The sequence below is a fragment of the Myotis myotis genome, unplaced genomic scaffold (genome assembly GCF_014108235.1).
Source record: "Myotis myotis isolate mMyoMyo1 unplaced genomic scaffold, mMyoMyo1.p scaffold_m19_p_8, whole genome shotgun sequence".
Classification (NCBI taxonomy): Eukaryota; Metazoa; Chordata; class Mammalia; order Chiroptera; family Vespertilionidae; genus Myotis; species Myotis myotis.
Genome location: NW_023416390.1, coordinates 92182067 through 92209690, shown reverse-complemented (window position 1 = coordinate 92209690; position 27624 = coordinate 92182067). Strand labels below are relative to the sequence as shown.

Below are 27624 nucleotides of genomic sequence, written 5' to 3'. Positions count from 1 at the left end.
CCCTTCACAGGGGTCACCTAAGGCCATCCTGCATATCAGATATTTACATTACGATTCATAACAGTAGCAGCATTACAGTTATAAAGTAGCAACGAAAATAATTTTATGGTTGGGTCACAACATGAGGAACTGTATTTAAAGGGCCAGAAGGTTGAGACCCACTGGTCTACATGATATTGCTCATTTATGGGATTAAAAATGTGAACACAGGTACATCTCGTTTCACAGACTCTAAGATGCAACTGTGACCCTTCTTAAAAAGGAGGTGAAGAGGGGCCTTGCCCTGGCGGGGGACTCAGCTGGCTGAAGTGTCATCCCGATCCCGGTCAGGGACATGGCACATACAAGACTCAACCAATAATGCATATAGCAACAAGTCTCTCTCTCTCTCTCTCTCTCTCTCTCTCTCTCTCTCTCTCTCTCTCTCTTTCTCTCTCCCCCCAGTCCCACTCCCCCATTAAAAATTTAATAAGCAGGTAAAGCAGAGGCCTCTTACAACCTGGACGCCCTCACGCCGCTGCCGCCAGGTGGCGCTCCAGCTTTGTGTGGAGATTCCCACAGACACCCTCTTCATTCCTGATCTTTCTCTCTCTCAGCTTCTTTGCATTTGAGAAACGTTCTGAAGATCTAAAGAGGGACAGACAGACAGACAAGGAGCATAGGACCAGAGATGAGACACAAGGATGGACAGCACCCCAAGTGGGCAACTGCAGGGACACAATTCTATTCCTAGCTGCAGGGGCTGCCAGACTCTGCCCCGCCCTTTGGGGAAGCCATAGGTCAAAATATAAAAACATAAAAATAAATTCAATATTCATGCCTTTGTTCCATAGACTTCACTACAGTAATTTTATTGTAAAGAAACTTTCTACAATACTTTACAAACTCTATGAATAAAAATATTTACATAATTTTAATAGCAAAAATAATTGGCAATATCTCAACTTTACATTGGTAGGTTAATAAGCAAGTAAAATTAATCTGTAATAACATTATTAATTTCATAAAAATATGATAACCAGATTAAATTTTACAAAGCAAGACATAAAATTATATGGACAGTAGAAGTGGATCAAAGAAGCAAGAGCTTTTTATACAGAAAATTTAATTTTGAAGGAATAGTCACATAAGTTTAAACAGGGAAAATATATGGAATTAAAACGACAGACCCCCTAAATCTAGCATTCACGCATCCATTCATCATGTGTCCAGCCACGCGGGCCATGCCCCTCCTGTGTGCTTCGCACTGTACACTGAAGTGTGCTGGTGAGAACACGGGACAACGTGCCCTAAAGAAGCTTATGATGTAGTAACATGCAGATAATTTTTTTTCACTAAGGATTGTAGCAGAACAAAGGAATCAAGTTAAGAGATAACACAGTAAAAATAAATCAATTCAAAAAGCTCTGGGTAGCTGGGTGGTTCAGTGGTTTGAGCATCTTTCCTTACACCAAAAGGTTGAGGGTTTGATTCCCGGTCAGGGCACACAGCCAGTCTGTGGGTTCAATCCCTGGTTGGAGTGTGTACAGGAGGCAATCAATCATCGCTTCACTCTCACATCTATGTTTTTTTTCTCTCTCTCTTTCCCTTCCCCTCTCTTCAAAATCAATTAAAAAAAAAACACACATATATTCAAGTCTGGATTATAATTTTTAAAAAGCTAGAAAAATAGTGGCAAAATCAAACCTAAGGAAAAAGGAAAGAATTATTAAATACAAAAAAGTTGGATTCATTCAAATCCTAAAAAGTAGAATCAATTATAAGAACTTATGTGGTGAAAAGACCATAATATAGACAAATATCTCACAATGCTAGTTGACAAAAAGGGGAAAAAAACTTAAAGCATTACTGGTAAGCATGGAGGACTTCTGAGTCCCAGGCCTGACTTTTGTTCTCACTCTCACAGCACAAAGAGTTGAACAAACTGAAAATCAGCAACTCTTCTTGGACCCATCAGAGAACTGAAATCACGGGCAGCCTCTGCCCAGACAGGTGGGTGCAGGAATCAGGCCCACCAAAAAGCCCAGGGCAGACACTACCTGGGAGCCATGCTGGGAGGCCCAACTGTGATGACAAACTGCTGGTCAGCCCTCCCTCGGGCCCTCCCTCGGGCCAGTCATAGGGTCTCACACTTCCTGGGTTTTGCCTCCATCCAGGACTTGCCCCAGGTTCGCCATGAAGATGGCTGGGAAATGCCCTTACAGCAGAGAGGGGAGAGGAGCCATCCTGAAATATGCCTAAAGCCGTTCTTCTTAACAAAGGACTGACTGCCGCAGGCACAAACAGTGTTTGTTTATTATAGAACTATGTACACCTCGTTGATAAATTTTAAAATCTCAGAGAAATGGTTGATCTTAAAAGACATGGATTGACCAAAACTAATGAAATCAGAGGGAAATTTGAATGGGACAAGGACAAGTGTGGAGAAATGAGCTTCTCCGATGCTTCTGTAAGAAATAACCAGATGTCATTCTTCGGAATGCAATTTGGAGGACCATGTCAAATAGCTCCAAATCACGCAGGCACAGCGATCTATAAATCACCCTTATGCAAATGTATCTTAAAATAAATAAATAAGAGTGCAAAAGTATATTCTTCTACAGCCAAAGATATTTATCAAAGTACTATGTATAATAGCAAAAACTGAGAACAACTTACATTTCAAATAAAAACAATTTTGACAAATAAATGGTGGTACATCTCCACAACAGGCTGCTAGCCAGTCATTAAAAATGAGGCTGCTGTACTTCGCGGTTCCCAAAGTTGTTCATGATTTAGTACAAGCGACAAAAAGCAAGTTGCCAGCAAGATGGATGAGCATCTCCGTGGTGGTATTTATTGGAGCAGGAGAGAAGCATTCCCGAAGACTGCACATCACATCGCTAACAGCACTGACACCCGGGGCTTCAGTTTGGGAGATTTTTCACTTTCTTCTTCGTAGTGTATATTTTTTCTTTTCAGATTTGCATATTTATTAAATACGTATAAAATATGTACACATGGGAAAACTGACCAATAAATATACTAAAATATTGTCATTGTCTCAGGTGCTGAAAATATGGTCTAATTTTTTTATTCTTATCTCCATACTGCAAGTGTAGAGAAGTCTTTTATGACAATCATTACCAATTGAGAAATAAACTTATAAAGGATGCGGGTTCCTAGGTTGTGGTGCCAACTCTGCAGACAGTGTGAGCACAGCGTGGCTTCCCTCCCGCGCTCCTGGTCTCGCCGCTGAGGTGACTGCACCAGCGGGGACCGCTCCAGCCCCGCTGCCAGCCCACGCCGATGCTCTTTCCAGCCACCAGCTCAGTCACAGGGAATATCTACTGTTGAAAACGTGGTAAAACATCCATTTGGAAACAGATTTTTAAGAAGAAAATAAAACAAGTAATAGTCATTTGTTCCACTTAACAGGAACAACCATCTGAAAACGGAAAGTGTCCGTGGCGTTAATGGTGGCATCTAGACGCAAATGTTACCTGGGAGCCTGGCAGGAGGGCGACGAGGGCGAGGCTGCTGCAGGCGCCAAACGCCCGGGTGTCTTCAGCGCTGGCCGTGCAGGAGGCCAGCCCTCCGAGCCACGTGCAAGGCCTCCGGGTCCACTTGTGCCCAGAGGAACCCTGGCTGTTCACCCGGTGGAGTTCCGTGTGGGGCTGCGGAGACCATCCGGGGCCAGGCGCTGTGCTGGTGCCGGGGGTTTGGAAGGAAAGAAGGACAGACTGTTCTCACGGGGTCTCACCCACCCGCAAAGGAAAGCCAAGCAGAACACTAATCCTGCGTCATGGAGGGCGGCACTGGCGCGGTGGACAGGAGCCGCTCCCAGAGTTCAGCCTGGCCTTCTAGGCGCGCACAGGTGAGCGAGCGTTAGCCCGAGGCCTGAGGAAAGGTAACGCCCTAGCAAAGCGGGTGGGTGTGGGCACAGGGCCGAGGAGCCTATGGTGTGCGGTGTGCGTCCGCATACCTGGGGGTGCAGGCGGGCAGGATGAGGGGTGCAGAGGCCAGGAGGAGCTTTACACGAGGCCGCTCTGTGCCCAGATTTAATTCCAAACTCAGGAACCAAGAAAACAAGGACCAAGAGGGTACACCCAAGGACCTGACCTTGATCCCTCCCCATGCACCACACACCCATGCTGACCTGGCCTGCTAGGAGCAAGGTGGTCTTTCTCTAAGCCACATCTGAAGTCAGAGACAGCAGCAAAACCCGTGGGCGGGGTGGGAGGAGGATGGCGCCCAGGGCTGCCCCCCTGACTCACCTTGGCCTTCCAAATGCCTCTGAGCAGAGAAATGCAAGAGCAGAAAATCTGGTCTTGGTGTTTCCAGTTTCCCACAATTGTTCTAATTTGTAAGATTCTAATGCAATGGTTCTCAACCTGGGCTGCACATTAGAATCACCTGGGAATCTTTTTAAAATCCTGATTTCTGGCCTCATCCTCCGGAAATTCCGTTTCTTTGTTACTAATGGTGTGGCCCCACCCCATAACAAAGAAACAGAATTTCCGGAGAATGAGGCCCAGAAATGAGGATTTTAAGTAGATTCCCAGGTGATTCTAATGTGCAGCCAAGGTTGAGAACCACTGTTCTAATGTGTCCAAGTTTCCACTTCCATTACATTAAATCTGCAAAAAATAATTCTCTGGTAATTTTCCAGTGGAGAAAAGACAATCCAAACGAATGTTCCCCTGCACCGTTCCCTGGCCCTCACAGGCCAGGCCGGGACTGGCCGCCTGGGTGCTGGGCATGGCTGCCATCACGAACAGAGGGCAGGGCCGGCTTCAACAGCGTACACGTTGAGTGGAGCCTGAACGGAAAACCCCTCCGGGTGTCCAGGAGTCTGTGAAGGAGACTTGAGAGAAGGGAAGGGTCCCAGAGAGCAGTGATGGGAGGAGCATCGCAAAGCCTATGGCAGCAAGACGACCCAGCTGCCTTTCCTTGATCACAAGTCAATGCTGGATTCTCTTTTCTTCTTTCTTTTTTCCAGGAGATGTGAGTTTTATTTTGTCTTGTCTGGCTAGAGGTTTGGCTTGCTCTCGAATGTTCCAGGGTAGAGAGAGACTCAGAGAAAGGGAGTTGGAGCCTTTTTGCCAACTTTCCTCTCTGACTCTCGCCAGTGGTCTGTCCCTCCGTGTCCTGGGCCACGGCTGGAGTTCCCACGGTGGCCCTTTGGGACACACCCACCCACTTTATTTTCATCTGCTCTCCTTGCAGGTCCTTCCTCTCCCGAGGCCGCTGTTCTGGTTGTGGCTCATCCAGCTGAGGCTGCAGTTTCTCCTGCCCCACTGTAGCCGCCCCTCTACATCCCGTTCCCTAGCAGCTGTGCCAACAGGCCTTGCCAAAGACGAAGGCTGCTCCGCTGGCTGGGAGGTGCTAGCAGAGCAGGCGTCTTCCTCAGGAGCGCTCCGAGGCTTTGGATTCAGCTTGGGTCTCAGGGGGCCTCTGTCATCACCCCTATCAGCTCCATGACCGATCATCACATCCCTCACATCTGCCCTCAGAGCGGGCCCGCCTCCTCTGCCGTCAGCATCCCTCCGGCACCCACTACCATGTCTCTTCTGCCACTGCCCGGTCCTGGAGGCACAGCCTCTCATAGGCTCTGCTGCCTCTGTCATCATAGCAACCCGGCCACCATCGCAGTCCAGATCCCGCGCAGGCCATCGCGGTAACTATCCCTACTCCCATCACGGTATCGGTCTGAATCATAATGATCTCGATCTCCATACTTGTCTCCAAAGCTGTCACCACCTATTCCAGGTGGGTCCTCCTCAAAGCTGCCTGTGGCAGGGCGGGCCCTCCAGTCTGTGTCTGTTTTGTCCGAATCCTGATTTCTATCTCAGCCAGGACGATCATCCCTGTTTTCATCCTGGGCTTGATCAGCAACGCCCACTCGCATCTCCTGTTACCGGGAGCCTCTCCACCTGGGCTCAGGCACTGAGCAGGAACCCAGGCCTCACACTCAGCATAACCAAGCGTCCCCTCTCTGATGGTGGGTCACGTGGTAAGCACGCTGCTCTGATGTTTAATCCTCTACGGCAGCGGTTCCCAACCTGGGGGTCGGACCCCTTTGGGGGTCGAACGACCCTGTCACAGGGGTCGCCTAAAGCCATCGGAAAACACATATATAATGACATATTGTTTTTGTGATTAATCACTATGCTTTAATTATGTTCAATTTGTAACAATGAAATTGGGGGTCACCACAACAGGAGGAACTGTATTAAAGGGCCGCGGCATTAGGAAGGTGGAGAACCACTGCAAAGGATTCCTTAATGGAGTGCTCTGTGACATCACAGGGCAGGTGCGCTAGAGAAGCCGTGCAGGGTGGCCTATCGTCCTTGCTCTGCTCATGTCTGTCTAACTGCCCACAACATCCCTCCTCAAGGACCTTGGCTCTGAATTCTTTCTGAGCAAAGAGGGGGCGGGGTCTCTTCCGTAACTGCTTCATGCTGAGAAGGGACGGAGGTTTCTCTCAGAGCCAAGAGATGATTGCTCTCTGTCAGAGGGACGATGAGGCCTGGGCACAGGACAAGGCGGGAATGGGGCCTAGAGATGGTATTCCCTAGGTGCGAGTAGGGCTTGTAACCTGGTGGAGACAAACTGTTATAAAATTTAGTATCATTGTGCAAAAGTTAGAACAGTAAGAATTATGGCAAATGGTCTGGTAGAAGGGAAATATATTTCAGTTCTAATAATTTCCTATTGAAACACAATTTTTCTTTCTAAAATCACCCTCATTTTTATTAAAGACCAATTCACTTACTGTATTAAGTCTAGTTTCAATTTGGCTTGACCATTTGCACAAACACAGTAAGAATAGCAATTGATCATATAGACTTTTTTTTTTTGGCTTTGCTGGAATTTCATGATTGAGCTTTAATTAGCCCCTCAGAGCAAAGAAAACCAAACCATCTAGCTGCCATCAGGTTTCCTGCAATACCTGTGGACTTGGGTGAATTCCTCACATTCTATGGTTCCCAAATGTCTTGAGGTTCCTTCCTCGCCATCTCTCAGAAAAGTAACCTTTGTTCCTTACCTGGAAAGATGTGGCCAAGCAAGGTACCAGGTTATTTCTCCAAGGGGCTCTTATGGGCTTTGAGGTCAGCTTCCATTCCTTAAACTTTCTGGTGACATCCAGAGTCTGGGCACGTCTCTCTCAGACATGACATTCCAGTCGAAGTCTTGGTTAATATAGCCACAATTGTAAACAGGTCTTATTGGATTCATGCAAAGAAATGTATTGCCATGACTCACTTATAAAGAATTGCCAAATTCTGGAGGGATTAGGTCGGGAGAAAAATATATAATTTACCAAATTGCTTTAAAGATGCTTCCTTATATCTAAAAAAACATAAAGTTTAAGAATCAGCAATACTTTCAACAAGTTACAAATCTCTATGATTATTTTAAGTCATTCAGTCCCATAATCAATTTATTGTTTCTCCTGATTTTTCCTGCCAGTACTTCTATAAATCCAGATATTCTAAGAGTTCTAATAATTTTCATCAAGTTCGAAGGGAATGATCTGAAAATGTCAGAGTCCTTTCCATGGATCCCTCAGAAGATGTATCATTTTTCCAAATGCATTATAACAAAACAGTGACTGTCTCTAAAATGACATGGTTATGGATCTGATTATAATGGAAATGACATGAAATCTTGTCCTTTCTGCAAAACACAATGTTCTAAAGTAACTAGTAGTGTTATAAATGAAAGCATAATATAGCTATTTCTTTATTTGACAAAGTATAAAATTTTCCTTCATGAGAGAAAACAAATCCTTAGGGCATTCCAGGGCCTTTGGAATGACCTAAAGCCAATTCTAGGTCAAGAAAAGTTTCTGTTATGCCCAGATTTCAGGATCCTCAAGAAAACACACCAGGGAGCCAGCCGTATCCGATGCAAAGGCATAAGAGTCTTTATTTCAAACCCAGGTTTGGCTCCCCTACCCTCCTTACCGACTCAGCGGCAAGTGGCAAAAAAGAGCGGGCTCTGTGTGGTGAGGGGTTTTATAGGGGGTTGGAGTAAGGGGAGGAGAGAGGACTGTGGGCCCTGCCGATTGGCAGAGCGCAATTTGGTGTCTTGTTACACAGGATGTGGTCGTATCTATGGCGCGCACTTCCCTTGATTATCATTGGTTAGTTTAAAGAAATCCTAGGTGTGGCTAGCAGAGACTTAGGCTTCCAGGAAGAAGCTCCTTGCGGAGCACATGGCTAAGGCATTTGCCCAAAAATGGAGGATCCGGGGCAAGATGGATGGCATAGCCCTCGCCCTTTCAGTTTCTTAAAATTCAAGCCCTGGGAAGATTGTCAAACTTATTTTCCCAAAATATTATATATCATATATCATTATTATTATTATGCATTCAAAGTGAGAAAAGGATATTAAACACAAACATAGGCTAGCAACCTTCAGTTCCCATGATTAAGAAGATGGCTTTTTAAAAAATCAATTACCTGATTAACATAACTTATAACCATTCAGTAATTTATATAACGTTTGATTCCTGGACAAAAACAGGAAAGACTTATTCCCTTTTAATAGACTAGAAAAGAACTGACCTAAATGAGGCTTATTCTCTTTAACTTCATTTGTCCTTGGGTGTGGTCAGCAAATGGCACTAATTGGATTTCTGCTATCTGTCTCCCTGAGTAGGTTGATATAAACTATATACCCTCTGGTTAGGGAAGCAAAATGCAAATTATTTACTCTTAAGTGTCCTTGGTTTAGGGAAGATAACCATCTCAGTTTCTCTGTTCTACCTGTCCTGGCTTACTGGCCTATGTCATTTATATAAATTCTTTTCAACATTTCTCTTTACAAATATTCTGCAACTTTCACAAACCTTTCTTCACAAACCATACAACTTTATCAGAAATGACCAGCTTTAGAACCCACTTTTTTTCCCTTCAAAATGCATCTCCATGTTCCATGCTTTCTATTACTCCAAAATCAGAATTTCTTTCTAATTAGTTAGAGTTCTTAACCCTTGGAAACCTTAATTTTTAGGTGATAATATATATATATATATAATTAACGTTCTTCAGATTAGCAACACATTCACAAATGCTTGATTCCTCCTACAAAACGCTTGATTCACCTTCGGTCTCAGGTGAGATGACAGGGATTGCTGAGGCTGCAGCTGGGACTTAGAACAGGAAATTTCTGGCAGCGCTACAAATTAAAGAGTCCAGACCTCAGCCCCAGGAATCCCCAGTCCAGGCAGCAAGCAGGATCCCCGGTACTCACCCCGAGGAGTCTCTCACTTAAGTCCCTTCGTGGTCACCAGAATATGTGACCTGCTGCTTTCCCACGCTGCCGGCAGGATTGGAATAAATGTTCATCTAGGATTCAACCCTGTCTCTGCTTAATTGGCTCAAGCAGTGACAGGCAGCCCGGACCCCTTGGTTGTCAGGTTACAGGACAACTCCAACAGAAGACAGCCTGACGCACAGCCAGCTGATCCACTGGACTCAGAAACAAACACTCCACCTCCCAGCAGGCTACACTGAACTTGCTCAGAAGTTCAGGCCTGGGCCCCACCCATCTCACTGCGCCTTTCCCACCAGATTGGAAAGAGACCCATCTCTGGAGCTCCAGTTCCTCCTCCTCCTCCTCCTCCTCCTCCTCCTCCTCCTCCTCCTCCTCCTCCTTCTCCTCCTCAGAACCTCAGGAGAGTTTGGTGTCAAACTGGCTACACAGGCACTTACATTCATGGCCTCAGGCTTCTGCTTAACTCTTGCAAATTTAAGAAACATTCAAACCTGTAGAGAATTTTTGTGAGTTTATTTGAGCCAAACTGACAATTACTGGAAGTAAAATCTCAACTGATTGAGAAAATGCTCCGGAGAATGGCAGTTCTGCTCCCTGCTTTCTACATAACAATCAAAAGAGAGGAGGTGAGTGGATTACATGAAAGCCATGGGTGACAGGTTAGGGAGGAGGGAGAAAACAAAGTGGGGGGGGAACCTCTGGGACTGGATAAAAAGTAAGGTGATAGACACACGCTTCTTTCGCTGAGGTGGGTGCAGGAGAGTTAACAGTCAGCAATTAGCATGGTGACAATGACTACAAGGGGATCAGGGGTCTCAGCCCTGGTGCAGTGGTTGTGCCCTCAGGGATCCCAAAAAAGGGAAGTTACCTTGATAGTCCCAGAATGTTACCTTAGATGCAGAAAGACAATAGATAGGCTCAGTAAGGTACAGACTGACCTTTGTCAGGGAGGATTCTAACCTAGGACATGACTACCTCACATACACTGCTTTTAGTTAAAAAGTTTTAATTTCAGACCATCTCTTTGTTCTCGGTGGACGTGGAGTTCTTGGGGTGCCATGAGGAAAAGAATTTCCTAAAGACCCCCACAGGAGGATGGGCTTGGTGGAAAGCTTCATTGGTGATGGAAAACTAAGGGGGTTCGGTTCCTCTCCAACATCCCATCTCTGGCCCTCCCGCCCTGGAAGGAGCCCAGCCTCATCTTCAGCAGGGCTGGAGCCGAGGCCGCTGCCCAGAGTCTCCGCCCGTATTAAGGCACAGTCCGGTCCAGCATCGGGCCAGCTTAGCTGTGTTCCCAGCTGCAGTCCATTGTGTGTGGGGCCCGCACATCCACGGGCCCTGTGGCTGCTTAAGGCCACATAGCTATGGAGTGAGACAGGCAAGCGTAGGAGTGAGTGGGGCCACCAAGCCAGAGAGAGTGTTGTAATGTACTCTGCGAATCACAGGAGGACGCCTCAAGAAGTCGAATTAAAGAGTCACATTTATTCCAAATCCGGGACTATGAGGGGGCATTTCACTCTCCCAGATCTCATAGTGATAAGATGGCCGCAACACCAGATTTATATAGGCAAAAATCACAAAGGTATCGATTACATACCAAGGTTTGGAATGAGGAACCTGGTTTGCAAAAAAGCAGTTTACAGAAGCAGACTTAAGCATGTTATCTAAATTATAGTTTTGGGTCTCCGGATCACTGAGTTGACAGAAACACATTATCTAGAGCCCTCAGGTCTTGGGACCACTGAGTCAATAGGGACACATTGTCTGGAGCCCTCTGACCTTAGGATAATTGTGCTGTCCTTCCCAGGTACAGAATAATGTGCTTCAATAATCAGTATGACCACAACCAATGGGATATTCACATTACAATCAATAAGGTACTCAATCGAATGAGATAATTTATATAATTCAGAAAATCAAAATAATTTTTCTATTATTTTAGCAAGCAAATAAGAACAGAAGCCAAACAGCAGGGTTAAAGTTAAACTATAGTTTCTACCTGAGATGATTGCTACCATATTTCACAAAGAATCCGGGTTCCAGTCCAAAAATTCCATATCAGTGACGAGGCTGAAATGGTCAATGGCCACAAGGGATGATCATAGGACTGAAGAGCCTGCACAGAGGGGGGTCTTTGAACGAGCACCCAGAGGCCGGGAGGCTGGTGTCTAAGCCAGGCCCGGGGACCGGCACCTCTGGAGGTGGCGCGGTTGGGGTGAGCTCCACTGTGTGAGCTGCCATGGCGCCTAGGTGGAGTGGGGAGTGATTACAGGAGGGTCGAACCAAGAGACCGGCCTCTTGGAAGATGGACGGCTCCTACCGGATCTTGGCAGGCCGAGGGCCGGAGGGCACACAGGAGCCACAGGCAGCTTCTGAGACAAGGGCAAAGTGGCCAGCGGAACAGTGCTTTTCTCATTTCCTAACAAGAAACGGAAGGTCTACAAGCCTGAGTGAGCTTCCAGGGACTGGGCCTCAACACATAATCGGAGCACTGACCTTCCAGCTCCCTCCCAGGCTCCTCGCTCCCAGCCCAGGCCTCAGCGTCACCCCTGGCACAGGCCTCAGGCCTGGCCCTGCCTCCTGGCATTGCCCCGCCTCGTCCAGGCCGCTCTGCCCTCCACATCCTTGCTCTAGTCACACAGACTCAGATTTTGTGCCTCAGGGCCTTGGCATGTGTAACCGCAAAGAAAGCGCATTTCTTTAATGCAAACTTTTCTCCTTTCCCCTTTGTTCAAACCCTCCTCATCCCACACCCACCTCAGCCACCTCCTTCCTAGGCATCTACTCAGTGCTCAGGACAGTGAGCCAACAATCTTAGGAAACAAAGCCTCAGGTCAGAGGCAGTTTCAAGCAAACTAGAGATCACATCTGGGCCTCAGCTGTCTCCGCTGCAGGCCCGGGAAAGCTGGCCCAGCACCACCCCACCTCCCTCCTGCAGAGCTCTCCCTGACACCCCAGCTCCTGGGCCACTGGGTCCCAGGCTTTATTGTTTGGAAGGCACAGCTAGTCTTCCTTCCTGTCTGCATTCTCCTAGCGGCCTCCCCTCCCCCAACTCCCCACACACACTGGGCTCCAGCGCTCCCCAGCCTTCCTGGTACCGGGCTCACTGGTCGCACCTTCCACGCTGTGGAGCCACTGGTTGTGTCCCATGGTCCTGGGCCAGTCACACCGCAGCTGCAATTTCTAAGCATCATCCCTGCAGTTCTGACCTTAGGTCCTCCACAAGACGGTTCCTCCCCTAGCCCCGCTCTAGGTGCTCAGAGCAGCCGTCGGCAGCCGGGGGTCCGTGAGGTCCGAAAGGTTGGCGACCACTACTCCAGAGCACAGCCTGCCAGAGCACCAGGCCGAGGCTCCTCCATTGCCACCCCCTGCCAGGCAGCCTGTTGTGCAGCTGGGCAGGGCCCACCCTCTCGGTGAGCAGCCCTCCTGTGCTGCCCGGGCCAGTTTCCCTCTTGGAGATCGAAGCTGAGAGTGGAAACCTGCAAGCAGCCCCCATCCCCGGCACTGCTGGGAAATGTGGGCACGCTTGGGCTGAAACACCTGCCCCCCTTTTGTGTGGCTCACCCCTAAGGAAGCCCCTGACTCGGCTTTAGATGCCCATTTCTTTGTCATTGGTCTGCTTTGCATTTATTTGCACACAGGACGGGAGATAAAGTGTCCTGAGAACACAGACTGGCATGCGGAGGCCCTCCTCGCCACAAGCCGCCCTGCGGGCAGCGCTCTGGACGAGACATCTGAGTCCTTTGGACATTCTTGTGAGTTGGCTTCCTGATTGTCTCTGTAAGGAGCTCTAATTCCAAGGAAAGGGCACATAAAACAGGAAGTGCACGGTGGGGGGAGGGGGGTTCAGGAGGCAGGGACAGGCCCCACCATTTCAGGAACTTTCTCCCCCTAACAGTCACAGGCTCACAGCCAGCTGCCAGGAGTTCTGTCCCACCATGTCCTCCGCAGGAGGCAGACCCCCAGCAGCTGCCACCCAGCTCCTCCGAACCCTCTGCCCCGCTCTCCCCACCTCGACCCTCCTCACCTCTTGCCTCCTAACTGACCTGCTCACTTCCGACCTTGCCTCTGCCCCGGACTCGAGTAGCAGGAAGAGCTACGTGCTGCACATGCAGAGCAGGCAGTCACACTTCCTCTTCAAAGACTAAAAGCTTCCCGGTGTACCTGTGCTCCGCCCGGCTCACTCTGCCCCAGGGTCTGCTTCCAGGCAGCCCAGCCAGAGAAGCAGAGCCAGGCACATGCTCTGGGCCCAGAGCAAGCATCTACCCCAGCCTCGAGGTGACCAGCCAGGTAGAAGCACCAGAGAAACTTCCTGAAGAAGTGACGCTTAAGCTCAGCTCTGAGGAACTAGGATGAGTAAGACCAGAGGACTCCTGCTGCACTGAGGCCAGGAGATGCAGCTGGGAGGTGGGCAGGGGAGGGGGAGGCCTGCAGGAGAAGGGAAGGTGACAGGGGAGGAGGAGGCAAGCTGGAGCTGGAACCAGGTGGAGGCCCTACCCAAGCCCCCATCCCGGTAAGGTCACCAGGAGCACTGGCTTCCTCACTGTGGGCCGGAGTGTCTGTGTGCCAGCTGAGCTGCGCGGTGGGCTGCGGACAGCGGCTGGCTGGCCTGGGCCTGCAGACCCTGATGGCCCATCTGCTGTGTCTGCTCCATCTCCCACATCACACAACCTGCTGCTCCTCTGGCCCCTGCTCTTTCCAAGTTTGTTCATCATGAGCCCTCGTCACTTGGTACTTACCACCTAATGACAGTCTGCAGCTCAAATCCAAGTGTGACTGTCCTTCTGGAGCCAGCGCTCTGCACTTCCACATTCCCATCCTGCCGGGAGCCGGTCCATGCTTGCTGTTTCAAGGGACCTGGCATATATGGCATACTGTTCTTAATATGTTTGCTCACCTTCTTGGCACTATGTGTTTTAACCAAGGTCACCTCTCTGAGAAAGGTTGTTTCCCCAGGTAGGGATTTTCCCCTGAAGTTAGGGAGGGAATAAAACCTCTTAACTAGTGCCAGGTGGGTAATTAATCACTTTAACTACGAACAATCATGCTTAAGCTACATAATCTTTACTCCCTGGAATGGAGATAAGAAACGCCCTAACCTTTGTAATAGAGATTGATAGGATTGAATCAACTGGTATAAATACAGATGTAATAAGACAGCAAGACAGAACTTAGAATACGGAACCAAGAGAGATGGAACCTAGGCCCAGAACCTACACAGAACATTCTCTATTGACAGAAGAACTTCGCTGGAGAGAACATGGCAAAAGATACTGGACAGAAACTGGCCTCAGAACCTAGAGACAGAACCTAGCGAGAGAACATGGCAAAAGATCCTGGACTGAACCTGACTTCAGAAATTGGCAAGAGAACCTGACTAGAACCTGGTGACTGAACCTGGCTGGAGAACCTGGACAGAACCTGGCTGGAGAACCTAGCAAGAGAACATGGACACAGAACCTGGCTGGAGATCCTAACCAGAACTTCGCTGGAGATCCAGACCAGAACTTGGATGGAGATCCTGGCTAGAGATCCTGGCGAGGCTGTTGATCAACTGAACGCTGTCTCCGTGTCATTCCTTCTTCTTCGCCGACTCCGTCCACACCTTTGGGGACCCCTGGACATGCTGGGGCAGGACCCCGGCACCATCCCACTTACATGGTCTGCCCTTGACCCACATCCTGGTGACCTGCATCCTGGTGGTGTCCTGATGACCCTCTGGTGCTGAATATTGATTTAAATGCAACTCCCAGACTGGAGTTTCAAGGCCTTCCAGTCATTCCTAGGTCACTTGTTGGCAACATCAAATAAAAAGAGGGGGGATATTCTAAACATAAAAGTAAGCAGTGAAGTATCGTCTGATATAAACTCTTAGTAGAGGTCTGTGGGGTCTGGCCTGTTGTCCACTGGCTCTGGAGGCCCTGCTGTGCCTGTGGAGGGAGGGCTGATGGAAGCCCAGCACCTGAGAGGAGGGAGAGAGGTCTGCAGGCCCGGCCAGCAGCCCAGCTACCAGGGGATGTGCGCTCCCCTTCTTTCTACAGTTGAAGTCCTGTTACTTCTCATGATAACTGTTTCTATCATCAAGGTAAGAGAGCTAAGAACAGCCCGCATTCCCCCTTCCCCAGGGTTCAGATGCTCCTGACATCTGTTTATTCTGCTGATATGACCACAGGGAGGGCACATGAACCCCAGTGGCATCTTGATGACAGGAAGTGGAGGGCACAGACCAACATGCAAACACGTGCATGCTCTGGACGGGCACTGAATGTCACACATGGACTGAGACACAAATGACAAGCACCTTCAGGTTGTGTCGGAGGTCACACTAGCTGCCTCATTATGCGCAGTGAGCTTTGAAAGGAAGCAGGCCAGCATTTCCAGGAAAATAGTGGGGAAATGAGGTTGAATGCTACCAGATACTTAAATACATTCCAAAGCCACTATAATTTATTAGCATCACTACTTGTGCAGAAATAGAAAAGAATAAATAAAATGAAGAATAAAGTTATAACTAACTGCATATTTTGTTATAACTAACTGCATATTTTACAAATGAAAATTTAGTAGGTGATAAAGGTAGTTTTTCATATTAACAAGAAAAATAAAATGGTGATGTACAGCGGACCAACAATCAGCAAAAATAAATAGGTAAACCTACTTCAATTCCTACATAAATAAATTTCAGATAAATCAATTAAAATGTAAGAAATAAAAACATGATCACTAGGAAAATATATTTATAATCTTAGAGGAAAGAAAGCCTTTATGAGCATGACATTAAATTGAGGAGCCATAAAGGAAATGTTAATAAATCTGATCATATAAATACTTAAAACATCTAAATATAGCCAAAAGACAAAATTGGAAAATTATTTATAACTTTTGGCACATGAAAGGCTTATTTCCTTAATATAGAAAAGTGCTTATAAATCAATACAAGAAAATGAACCCAATAGAAAAAAATAGTTGTCAAGGCAAATTAAAGAAAATGAAATGCATTTGATCATCACATAAGAACAAATGACCAGCTTCACTCAAAATTAAATAAATGTAAATTACAGCAATATAAGAGCTAACACAATCATCTTTTCAAAGAACAAATCTGATTATGTCACTCCCCTATTTAAACCTCTCAAATGGTTTTCCATTCCTCTTAGGAAAGTGTATAAACTCTAAGTAGGTACTGTGGGGTCTACTGATCCCACCTCTCCTGTCAACTTCTCCCCACCTGGGTTTTTTTCAGGACTTGATCCATGGTACATTCCCTCTGCTGGCAACGTTCTTTCCCTATCCTTTTTCTTTCTTCACTTCAGGAGTTTTTACTCATTCTTCAGGTTGCAGCTCTATTGTCCTGTCTTGCGGAAAGCTTGTCCTGGCTACCCAGCCATTCCCTAACTAAAGCAGCTCTCTTTTGTATGTTTCCCTAGCTCTTATGTATTTATCTTTATAGCATCTTTTTATGTATGTGACTATTGAGTTAATATTAGTCCCCCCATCTGCACCATGACCCCACTAGGAAAGGGTCCTGCCATTTGCCTTTCTTTTTTCATTGCATTCCCAGAACTAACACACATATTTGGCATATAGTGGTATTACAGTAAGCATTTAGTTAGATATTAATGAAAGGGAAGGGAGCCAGATATCTGATTAAGCTAGATCAACTAGGAAGGGGCAGTTTCATAGTCATTCCAAGGAATAGCTGCCATTGCTCAGCCAAAGGGATTAACATCTGAGTGGGCAGGAGAGACCTATTTCCCAACTATGCCATGGAACAACTGGCACTGTTCCCCAGATTAACTGGCCAGGGGAAGGGGAGAAGGTTGTGTCGGGGAAAGTCCCTTTGAAACCAAACCTGAGTTGGCTGTATGCCCAAAAAGAAAACTCATGAGACCTTCCGATGAGAAGGAAAGTGGTTTATTCAATTGCCAGCAACTTGAGAAAATGGGAATTCCTGTCCCAAAGCCCATCTCAATAGCTCTTGTGAAGCCAGCTAATTATATAGGATGAAAAGGAAGTGGTAGTTGAGTTAAGGGGAGCAGCAAAGGGTTTTTCTGCAGACGTGAAGTTTGACTTGTCTGGTCATCCTGTTGCTGATACTAACTTTGTTCTCCTGTGGTCACCTGGTGAATCTGCACATGTGGTGACTGGAAACAGGAACGCTGTGCTTTACCAAGACACTTAAGCAAAAATATGTCATTTCTCAAGTATAGAAATTTTTACTTGTTTGTTCACTCTTACCAGAATTTCAAGATTGGCTCAGCAGTAGTACTTTCAATGGGTGCATGCACAGTCGAAGCCAAAATGGCAACATTAAGAGAAAGAGACAAATTTGGGAAAATCCAGGAGGGAAATCATATAGGATAATGATACAAGCCCTAGAAAAGAGATTGGATAGTTTGAAAAAAGCCTGCTCTCTCCCAAGCCTAAGGAAATATAGGGGAGCTTAACTAAGTTCCCAGTCATTTTTGGCAGCAGTGTTGGGCCAAAGCATAGCTGGGATTAGAGACTGTGCTGGACTATCAGCACTGCAGCTCTGGGCCTCGCCCTCCAGGCCCTAGTGGGCACAAGTGTGAGTCTGCATCCCCTGAAGCTGGCCTTCTGCAGTGAGACAGAGCTAATGCAAATCAACCTTGTCTCAGATGAGACATCAGGCCTAGTTTGCCCATGGGCAGGCCGACAAAATTGACCAGCTTCTGCTGCTAGACCTGCCAGAGGAGTGCCTCATGGAGCGCAGCAGTCTTATAAGAGCATCTGTGCCCTGTATGCTCTGCTAATAATCTTTCCACTATTGCTAGAATCCTCCTTGGCAAGTATCCATAAAATGCCTTTCCCATGATGCTACAAGACTCAATTTCCAGACTGGCCCACCTCTGGTAACAGTACGTGCTCATTAATATATTTGAGTGACTGAACAAATGAAATAAATTTTTTCTCCTGTGACTTTTGGCAAATATTAGAAAGGTCTAGAAAGAATCAGGAATTTTCATACACTACTGGCAAGAAAAAAATGCATAGGAAATTTCTGGACAGATAAATAATAAGTGATTAATCATGGTAATATTGGGGTGAGTGGATTAGAAGACATACTCTTCACCTTATATCCTCTGGACCATTTTAATTTATTCATGAATATGTCCTGCAATTTTCATAAAATGACTATTTAGTAAGTCATCTCAAAACAGGTTCGTTAGCACCACTTTATTACAGAGCCCCATTTTTTCAAGTATCTTCCTCCCTCAGTTTTCTTAAAGTTTGGACGTTCTTAGCCCTGAACTTACATTCTTTGCCCTGTTTGTGCATTTTCAGCATCATTGGTGACTTGTCGGCACTAGAGGAGCTTCAGTTGAAGAAGATGTCTTCATAAGGCAAAAACCTCTCTAAATTTCAGGTGTCCCTAGGTGGTCAGTGCTCTTTGTCTGGGTTTTCATACACAGAGGCTCGCCTGAATCAAAGTTGTCCCGGGAAGTCCCTGGGTTTCACATGCCTTTGAATGTCCTGCTTACGGAAAGTCTATCTAAATAGAACTCCGTTCTAGCTCTGCCTGAGCTGGTTCTCCCCTTACCTCGCTTTAGTGTGCTGAGTGAGTTTTCATGCTGAGCTGCCAAAAGCCAGCTACTCAAGAAATAAACAAATACCTAAAGTAAAACACATATGCCTGTAATAAGAGTGTGCTGTGCACCACACTGATCAGAGGAGAAGGGCGTTATGGAGGTCACACTATGATGGAGTGGAGATTGTTTCCATGACTCTAAAAATGACAAAACCACGGGCCTGCCTTAGGGAGCTGGGAAGGATCCTTGAATTCTTGCAGTTCTGTCGGTTGTCGACTTTCTGCTGTGCTAATAATGCTGCTCAAGGCAGCACTGACACCGCTACAGGCCGCCTCAGATTCTGTCTTCCCCTGTGTGCTCCTCAGACGGGCACAGCTGAAGGGAGGTCTGGCCACGCACACGTAGAATTACTCCAGGACCCGTTTCCTGCTCTCTGTCCCCTCCCTCCCCACACCTCCTCACAGCAGATGCTGCTGCACTGACCTCCTGGTTGGCCCAACCACACTCTAATGAGAGGGAGGGAACATGGAGAAAACAGGACAGGCCCAGGTGGTAACCCTAAAACCAAGATGCCAGGACCAAGTGGAGTTGTACGCTGAGCCCCAGCGTGGGCTCTCTGACAGGTGGAATCCTCAACCAGTCAATCAGGAACCGTCTGAGCAGCACTGGTCAGTGCTGCCCTGACCCTGCCACCCTCAAAGATCCACCTTTTGTCTCAAAATGACCATTTATCATATTGGCATTTTTTTGGGGGTGCTTTGCACATAAGTACGTGAAACCACAAATATGAAATCAGCCACTATTAAGAGTATAAAGTCATCCTAACTCCAAAATTTCCCACACTCCTATTGCCCTCTCTCTCTCTCTCTCTCTCTCTCTCTCTCTCTCTCTCTCTCCCTGCCCCTCTCCCTCTCCCTCCCTCCTCTAAAGAAAAAGTGCAGACATTAAAATCCTGAGCAATAGCCTTACTACTGCTGGAGAAGTGAGCGGCTCCAACAAGTACTAAAAACGGCACCCAAAATAAATCAGAATACTAATCACAATTATTTTTTCAAATTATCAACATAACTCACCTCTCACTAATATCATTTGTTTCCTCATTAACTTTAAAGTTTACCTCATTTTACTTCCTTTTCTCCCCTCAAATACTTGTATGCTGCTCTGTCAGTAAAGTTTGACATGAAGGAAAAGTCAGACTTCTAACACTGAATCTGAGCTTCGCAAACAGTAGTCATAGAGGGCAAACAGAAACCCTTTGTAATAATTGACTCAGACAAAAATGAACCCCGCAATCAGCTACGAGAACGTCTGCCTTGCTCCCACGGAGGGCGCTCCCGCAGAGGCCTGGGCTGGTGGCTGGGGCTCTGTCCAAGGCCTGGACCAGCGGGGCCTCTGAAAGCCCCTCTGAGCAGGACCGAGTCTGCATCAGCGCCCTTCTCCTGCCCACTCCCTGCTCACCCCTGTAATCACTTCCCTCCGGAGCCTGCAGGTGCCTGCCCTCGGGCCTGGTGCCTGCTGCTCTGAAAGTGTCACCCAAGATGGGTGCCTTCCCCTTCACAGAAGGCCTCCTGAGCCTGGGGCCTGTGGGCCCATGGGGTCGCTGGCAGGAACGTCAGTCTGTTTGCAGAATGTGCTGTATTACTAGTTTGTGCTGCATACGGTGAACCTGACAAGTTAACAAACTTCATTCATTTATTTAAAATTCTGGTTTAGCCCTGGCCGGTTTGTCTCATGGGTAGAGCATCGGCTCATGCACAGAAGGGCTCCCAGGTTCGATTCCAGTCAAGGGCACATATCTTGTTTGAAGGCTCGATCTCACAGCTGCGTGTGAGAGGCAACCAATATATGTGTCTCTCTCACATCCATGTTTCTCTTGCTCTGTCTTTCCCCCTCCTTTCCACTCTAAAATATCAATGGAAAAATCCCCTCGGGTGAGGATCAACAAAAACAAACAAATCTGCTTTAGAACTGCACTCTCCAATGGAAATAAAATTTCAGCCACAAATTTACTTTTCAATTTTCTAATAGCCACATAGAAAGGAAAAAGAAACAGGTGAAATTAATCTCTAAAATATTTTTATTTAATCCAATATATCCAAAATATTATACCTCAACATCTAGTCAATGCACCTCCAAATCTGGGGTATTTTATACTTCAGGTGTCTCAGCTGGCACAGCTATTTGCCTCAGAAACATTTAACCTGTCTTTAACGTGTCACATGTACGGTTGAAAGAGCAGTTCACATGCCCAAGTTGTTCCAAACACACATGAAAGTCCTCCAATAACTGAATGGAGCCTCAGTTTCTACTTTTAAATTTAAATTAATTACAATTCCAAAAAGGTGAAAGTGTGCTCAGTCATACCAGCCACACTCCATAACTGAGCCTGGAGCTGCCCGACAGGCAGGCAGGTGCCTAGCCGCGGGCCCGTGGGCGCATCTTGGGAGTGGGGCTTCCAGTCCGTCCAATCAAGACGGAAATGCTGGCTGGCACACACTCTCTGGGTGACCTGGGGCAAGTCACTTACCCTCTCTGAGTCTCCTGTTCTCCTCTAGAGATTGGAGCTAACAATCCCACCTCACAGAGTTGTGAGGTAAAGTCCTAGTTATAAGAGGGCCCCTGCTATAGGTACTTAATAAATGCTACCTCCCCTTCACCCACTGAAAACTCCTTCATCCAAAAACTAATTTTGTAGAAAGGCAATTACTGTCTAAATTAAATGCGACCAAGCAGGAATATGTTTCCACCAAAGAGTGTGGAGCTTCTACTCAGCCTGTGAGTCCCAGGAGCCCAAGCATGGCAGGCCTCATAGACACCCTGAAGGAGGGCCACTGCTCACACATCCACTCACTTCACCTCCAAGAACCATCACACCCAGGAACCATCACCTCCAGGAACCATCACCTCCAGGAACCATCACCTCCAGGAACCATCACACCCAGGAACCATCACCTCCAGGAACCATCACACCCAGGAACCATCACATCCAGGAACCATCACACCCAGGAACCATCACCTCCAGGAACCATCACCTCCAGGAACCATCACACCCAGGAACCATCGCACCCAGGAACCATCACACCCAGGAACCATCACACCCAGGAACCATCACCTCCAGGAACCATCACACTCAGGAACCATCACATCCAGGAACCATCACACCCAGGAACCATCACCTCCAGGAACCATCACACCCAGGAACCATCACACCCAGGAACCATCACCTCCAGGAACCATCACACCCAGGAACCATCACACCCAGGAACCATCACCTCCACTCTCTTCACATCCAGGAACCATCAAACTAGGTTTTTGATAAAGGAATGAATTACCCTATGAGACTATTTGTGGGAAAGGAGTAGTGGGGAAAGCCTGGCATTGAGGCATAGGGATGGTGACTTCCACATTAGCAGAGACCCACATTGTCCACACATGGCCCTCAGTGTGCTCAACGACCTAAAGTCCAGGGAATTCTTCATATAAGGTCAGGTAACTGTTCTCCAGACCTCCTATTAGCTGCACCTCTCTCCATGTCTCTCTCTGGTTCCTGTGCCAGACAAGCCTCTTCCCCTTCTTTCCTATCAGGTACACCTGATTAGTCACTCAACATTCAACTCTCTCAGTACTTCCCTAAGCAGCATCACCTGCACCTCGCCTTCCGCCCGTCCTATCTTCACTCTGTCACTCTGGGGCTGGCACATCGGTCTATGTTGCACTTAAGGGTCCTATGTTTCAAACTATTCACTGAAATGTCTGCCCCTTCTCCAAGGACCTGAGTGTGTGCATTGTGACACAAGAGCGAGGCACCCCAGGCCCAGCTCTGTGCCAGATGCAGGGCTAAAGGGTCTGTGTTTGGGCAACTGAATGGAATTGCATTGAATTCAAATTTTTGCAGTCTTATGTGTGAAATCTTAAATGCCTGAGGTTCAGAGAACTGAGTTTTATAGTTTTATTTACAGTTTTCTAGAATTCCATTTTCTGGCATTTCATCTCTCCAGGAATTAGGACCCCAGCAGGTGTGATCTGACCCCAAGGGAAAGGCAGAGATAGAAATGGGAATGAGTGAAGGCCAGGAAAGAGGGTGGCACCAGAGAAGGTGCTGGGCTCGCCCCGACACAAGCACTGACATATACACTGTGGGGAGAAAAGGTGCTCCAGAGCGACAGGTGCGTGCTGGGTGAACAGCTGCTGAACCACAGACGAGACAACGGTTGAATGGAGAAGTGTGGGAGCCCACACCTTCTGGTAACTGTGAGAACTCCCCTGAATGGGGGTGTCCGTGGGCATCCTGTTTACCTCCACCCCCCCTCAACAAAACCAGCAGGAACTCGGCACCTGAAAGATCACCAAAGCCCGCTCAGGCACAGCACACTCAGCCAGGGCACACTCATCCAGGGCACACTTAGCCACAGCACACTTAGCCATGGCACACTCAGGCGCAGCACACTCAGCCACAGCACACTCAGCCAGGGAACACTCAGCCACAGCACACTCAGCCAGGGCACACTCAGTCACGGCACACTCAGCCACGGCACACTCAGCCACAGCACACTCAGTCATGGCACACTCAGGCGCAGCACACTCAGCCACATCACACTCAGCCAGGGAACACTCAGCCACAGCACACTCAGCCAGGGCACACTCAGCCACAGCACACTCAGCCATAACACACTCAGCCACAGCACACTTAGGCACAGCACACTCAGCCAGAACACACTCAGCCACAGCACACTCAGCCATAGCACACTCAGCCACGGCACACTCAGCCATAGCACACTGAGGCACAGCACACTCAGTCACACCACACTCAGCCACAGCACACTCAGCCATGGCACTCTCAGCCACAGCACACTCAGGCACAGCACACTCAGCCAGAGCATACTCAGCCACGGCACACTCAGCCAGGGCACACTCAGCAACGGCACACTCAGCCATGGCACACTCAGCCAGAGCACACTCAGGCACAGCACACTCAGCCAGGGCACACTCAGCCAGGGCACACTCAGCCATAGCACACTCAGACAGAACACAATCAGCCCTAGCACACTCAGCCACGGCACACTCAGCCGAGGCACACTCAGCCACAGCACTCTCAGGCACAGCACACTCAGCCATGGCACACTCAGGCACAGCACACTCAGCCATGGCACACACTCACCCATAGCACACACTCACCCACAGCACACACTCAGCCATAGCACACTCAGGCACAGCATACTCAGCCATGGCACACTCAGGCACGGCACACTCATTCAGCCACAGCACACACTCAGCCAAAGCACACACTCAGCCATAGCACACACTCACCCACAGCACACACTCAGCCACAGCACACACTCAGCCACAGCACACTCAGCCACAGCACACACTCACCCAAGCACACACTCAGCCACAGCACACACTCAGCCATAGCACACACAGACACACAGCACACACTCAGTCACAGCACACACTCACCCACAGCACACACTCAGCCACAGCACACAATCACCCACAGCACACACTCAGCCATAGCACACTCAGGCACAGCATACTCAGCCATGGCACACACTCAGCCACGGCACAGTAAGGCACAGCATACTAAGCCAGAACACACTCAGCCATGGCACTCTCAGGCACAGCACACTCAGGCACGGCACTCTCAGGCACAGCACACTCAGGCACGGCACGCTCAGGTACAGCACAGACAGCCATAGCACACTCAGCCACGGCACACTCAGGCACGGCACACTCAGGCACAGAACACTCAGCCAGAACACACTAACCCATGGCACACACAGAGCCATACCACACACTCAGCTACAGCACACATTCAGCCACAGCACACACTCACCCACAGCACACACTCAGCCATAGCACACACACACAGCCATAGCACACACTAACCCACAGCACACATTCACCCACAGCACACACTCAGCCACAGCACACACTCACCCAGAGCACACACTCAGCCACAGCACACACTCACCCACAGCACACACTCAACCACAGCACACACTCACCCACAGCACACATTCACCCACAGCACACACTCAGCCACAGCACACACTCACCCACAGCACACAATCAGCCACAGCACACACTCAGCCATAGCACACACTCACCCACAGCACACAAACAGCCACAGCACACATTCAGCCACAGCACACACTCACCCACAGCACACACTCACCCACAGCACACACCCACCCACAGCACACACTCAGCCACAGCACACACTCAGCCATAGCACACACTCACCCACAGCACACAAACAGCCACAGCACACATTCAGCCACAGCACACACTCAGCCATAGCACACACACACCCACAGCACACACACACCCACAGCACACACTCATCCACAGCACACACTCACCCACAGCGCACAAACAGCCACAGCACACATTCAGCCACAGCACACACTCAGCCACAGCACACACTCACCCACAGCACACACTCAGCCATAGCACACACACACCCACAGCACACACTCAGCCATAGCACACACTCACCCACAGCACACACCCACCCACAGCACACACTCAGCCACAGCACACACTCACCCACAGCACACAAACAGCCACAGCACACATTCAGCCACAGCACACACTCAGCCATAGCACACACACACACCCACAGCACACACACACCCACAGCACACACTCATCCACAGCACACACTCACCCACAGCGCACACTCACCCACAGCACACACTCACCCACAGCACACACTCACCCACAGCACACACTCACCCACAGCACACCCTAACCCACAGCACAAACTCAGCCACAGCACACACTCAGCCACAGCACACACTCACCCACAACACACTCAGACACAGCACACACTCAGCCACAGCACACACTCACAGCACACACTGAGGCACAGCACACTGAGGCACAACACACAGTCACCCACAGCACACAACACACACTCACAGCACACACTCACCCACAGCACACACTCAGGCACAGCACACTCAGCCACACTACTGAGCACCCATTTTAGTTCAGAGACAAGAATATAGAACCTCTGGGCCAACATCAAGCACACAAACACGGACAGCATATGCATCCCAGAAGGAGAAGGAGAAAGACACAAAACCCTAGGTGCTAATAAATAATGGTTGAAAATTGTTCTCACCCGACAGAGGAACAGGACATACAGATCTAGGAAACACTGAGAGTTTCAAACAAAATAAACCCCCCAAACCCACAGGAAGATATATTGTTATTGAAACAGCAAAAGTAAAAGTAAGGAGACAATTTGAGGGCAGCTTAAGCTACATCCATGCAAAGGAGACCTTAGATGTCTAGCTGGGTTTCTCAGTGGCAACTTTATAGGCCAGAAAAGAGGGGGCGGGGCTCTTTAAGGTGCTAAACACAAGAGAAACAATGGTTTATAATCCACCTGGCAGCAGGGTCATTCGGAAATGAAGGAGGGTCCTTTCCCAAACAAGCAAAACCAACAGGAGGCCCCCATGATTAAACCACCAGTTTAAAAGTGTTAAACGTCTTCTTTACACAGAAAATCAAACACCATAACCTGAAATGGAAAACATGGCGAAGGAAAAAAACCTCACAGGTGGGGCCAAATATCCGTACCCAAAGCAATATGCAGACTCCAGCGATCCGTGTCAGAACACATGTGACTGCTTTTCCAGAGTCAGTGATCTAGAACAAACAGCCCTGAAGTCATGCAGAACTACAAAGGACCCGACCACAGCAACCTTGAGATAAAAGAGCAAGTTGGAGGTACCGTGCTCCCTAGGTATTGAACTAAACTGCAAGGTTGTCGTCATCGTAGAAATATGGTCCTGGTATAAAAACAGACATGTAGATTAATAGACAAACTAATAAACACACACTATATGGTCAATTAATCTATGACAAAGAAGTCAAGAGCATACAACAGGGTAAAGTCAATCTCTTAAATAAATGGTGTTAAGAAAATTGGACAGATACCTTAAAAAATTAAGCCAGACCACGTTCTTACACCACATACAAGAATAAACTCAGAGAAACCAAGATGGCTGCATAGGTAAACAACCGGAAATTGCTGCCTCACACAACCCCTTCAAAAATACAACTAAAAGACAAAACGGACATCACCCAGACCCACAGGAAGGCTGGCTGAGCGGAAATTCTACAACTAGAAGGAAAGTGAAAAGCACACTGAGACTCAGAGGAGGTGTGTGGAAATAAAGTGCAGAAGTACAGAGTCGCATGTGGAAAGGGCTGGCAACTGGGGACGAGGTTGTCTTTTTCAATTGGGAGGGAGTCTCAAACTCCCTACTGCTCTGAACTCCAGTTCCGGGCGAGTCTCTGGGGACCCAGACTCACACGGGGAGAAACTGGACTGTCTGGCATCAGTCAGAACTTGAGGGCGGCTTTCTCTCAGAGGTGCTTGCAGCAATTACCAGGACACTGAGACATGGGGCCTCTTAGGGTAGGACTGAGGAGCAGCCATAGCTGTTTGCACTGCCCTGTTCATCCCCTGAGACCCCGTCCCACCCAAGCTGTGCACAGAGGCTTTTGCATATGAAACATTTGGCCCTTTGCAATCTGAAAATTACCTAACAAACTGCAGCTGGGTCAGAGAGACCCAGAACTTAAAAAAGAAGGTCCAAGGCCCCACAGCAGCTTGCATTGCTTCACAGCTGGGCCTCATCTGGGCACCTCCAAACCCCAAACAAGGAAGGGGAATCTGCATATCTCTTCATAGCTCCTGCTGTGTATCCTTAGGCAGAGGCTAAATTAGCACCTCCTTAGAGATTCAAGAGCCAGTGTACCCAGTGGTCAGAGTGGGACCATCAAGATT

General features: G+C 48.2%; 1 protein-coding gene across 1 annotated transcript; it reads right to left on the bottom strand.

Annotated features, from left to right (window-relative positions):
• Nucleotides 1-509: 509 nt before the first annotated feature.
• On the bottom strand, nt 510-23963 carry LOC118662097 (keratin-associated protein 4-3-like). Its single transcript, XM_036320684.1, has 2 exons — nt 23341-23963; nt 510-627 (listed from the first exon to the last, which is right to left on the bottom strand). The coding sequence occupies exons 1-2, from the start codon at nt 23961-23963 to the stop codon at nt 510-512; spliced, it is 741 nt and encodes a 246-aa protein (XP_036176577.1).
• Nucleotides 23964-27624: the final 3661 nt, after the last annotated feature.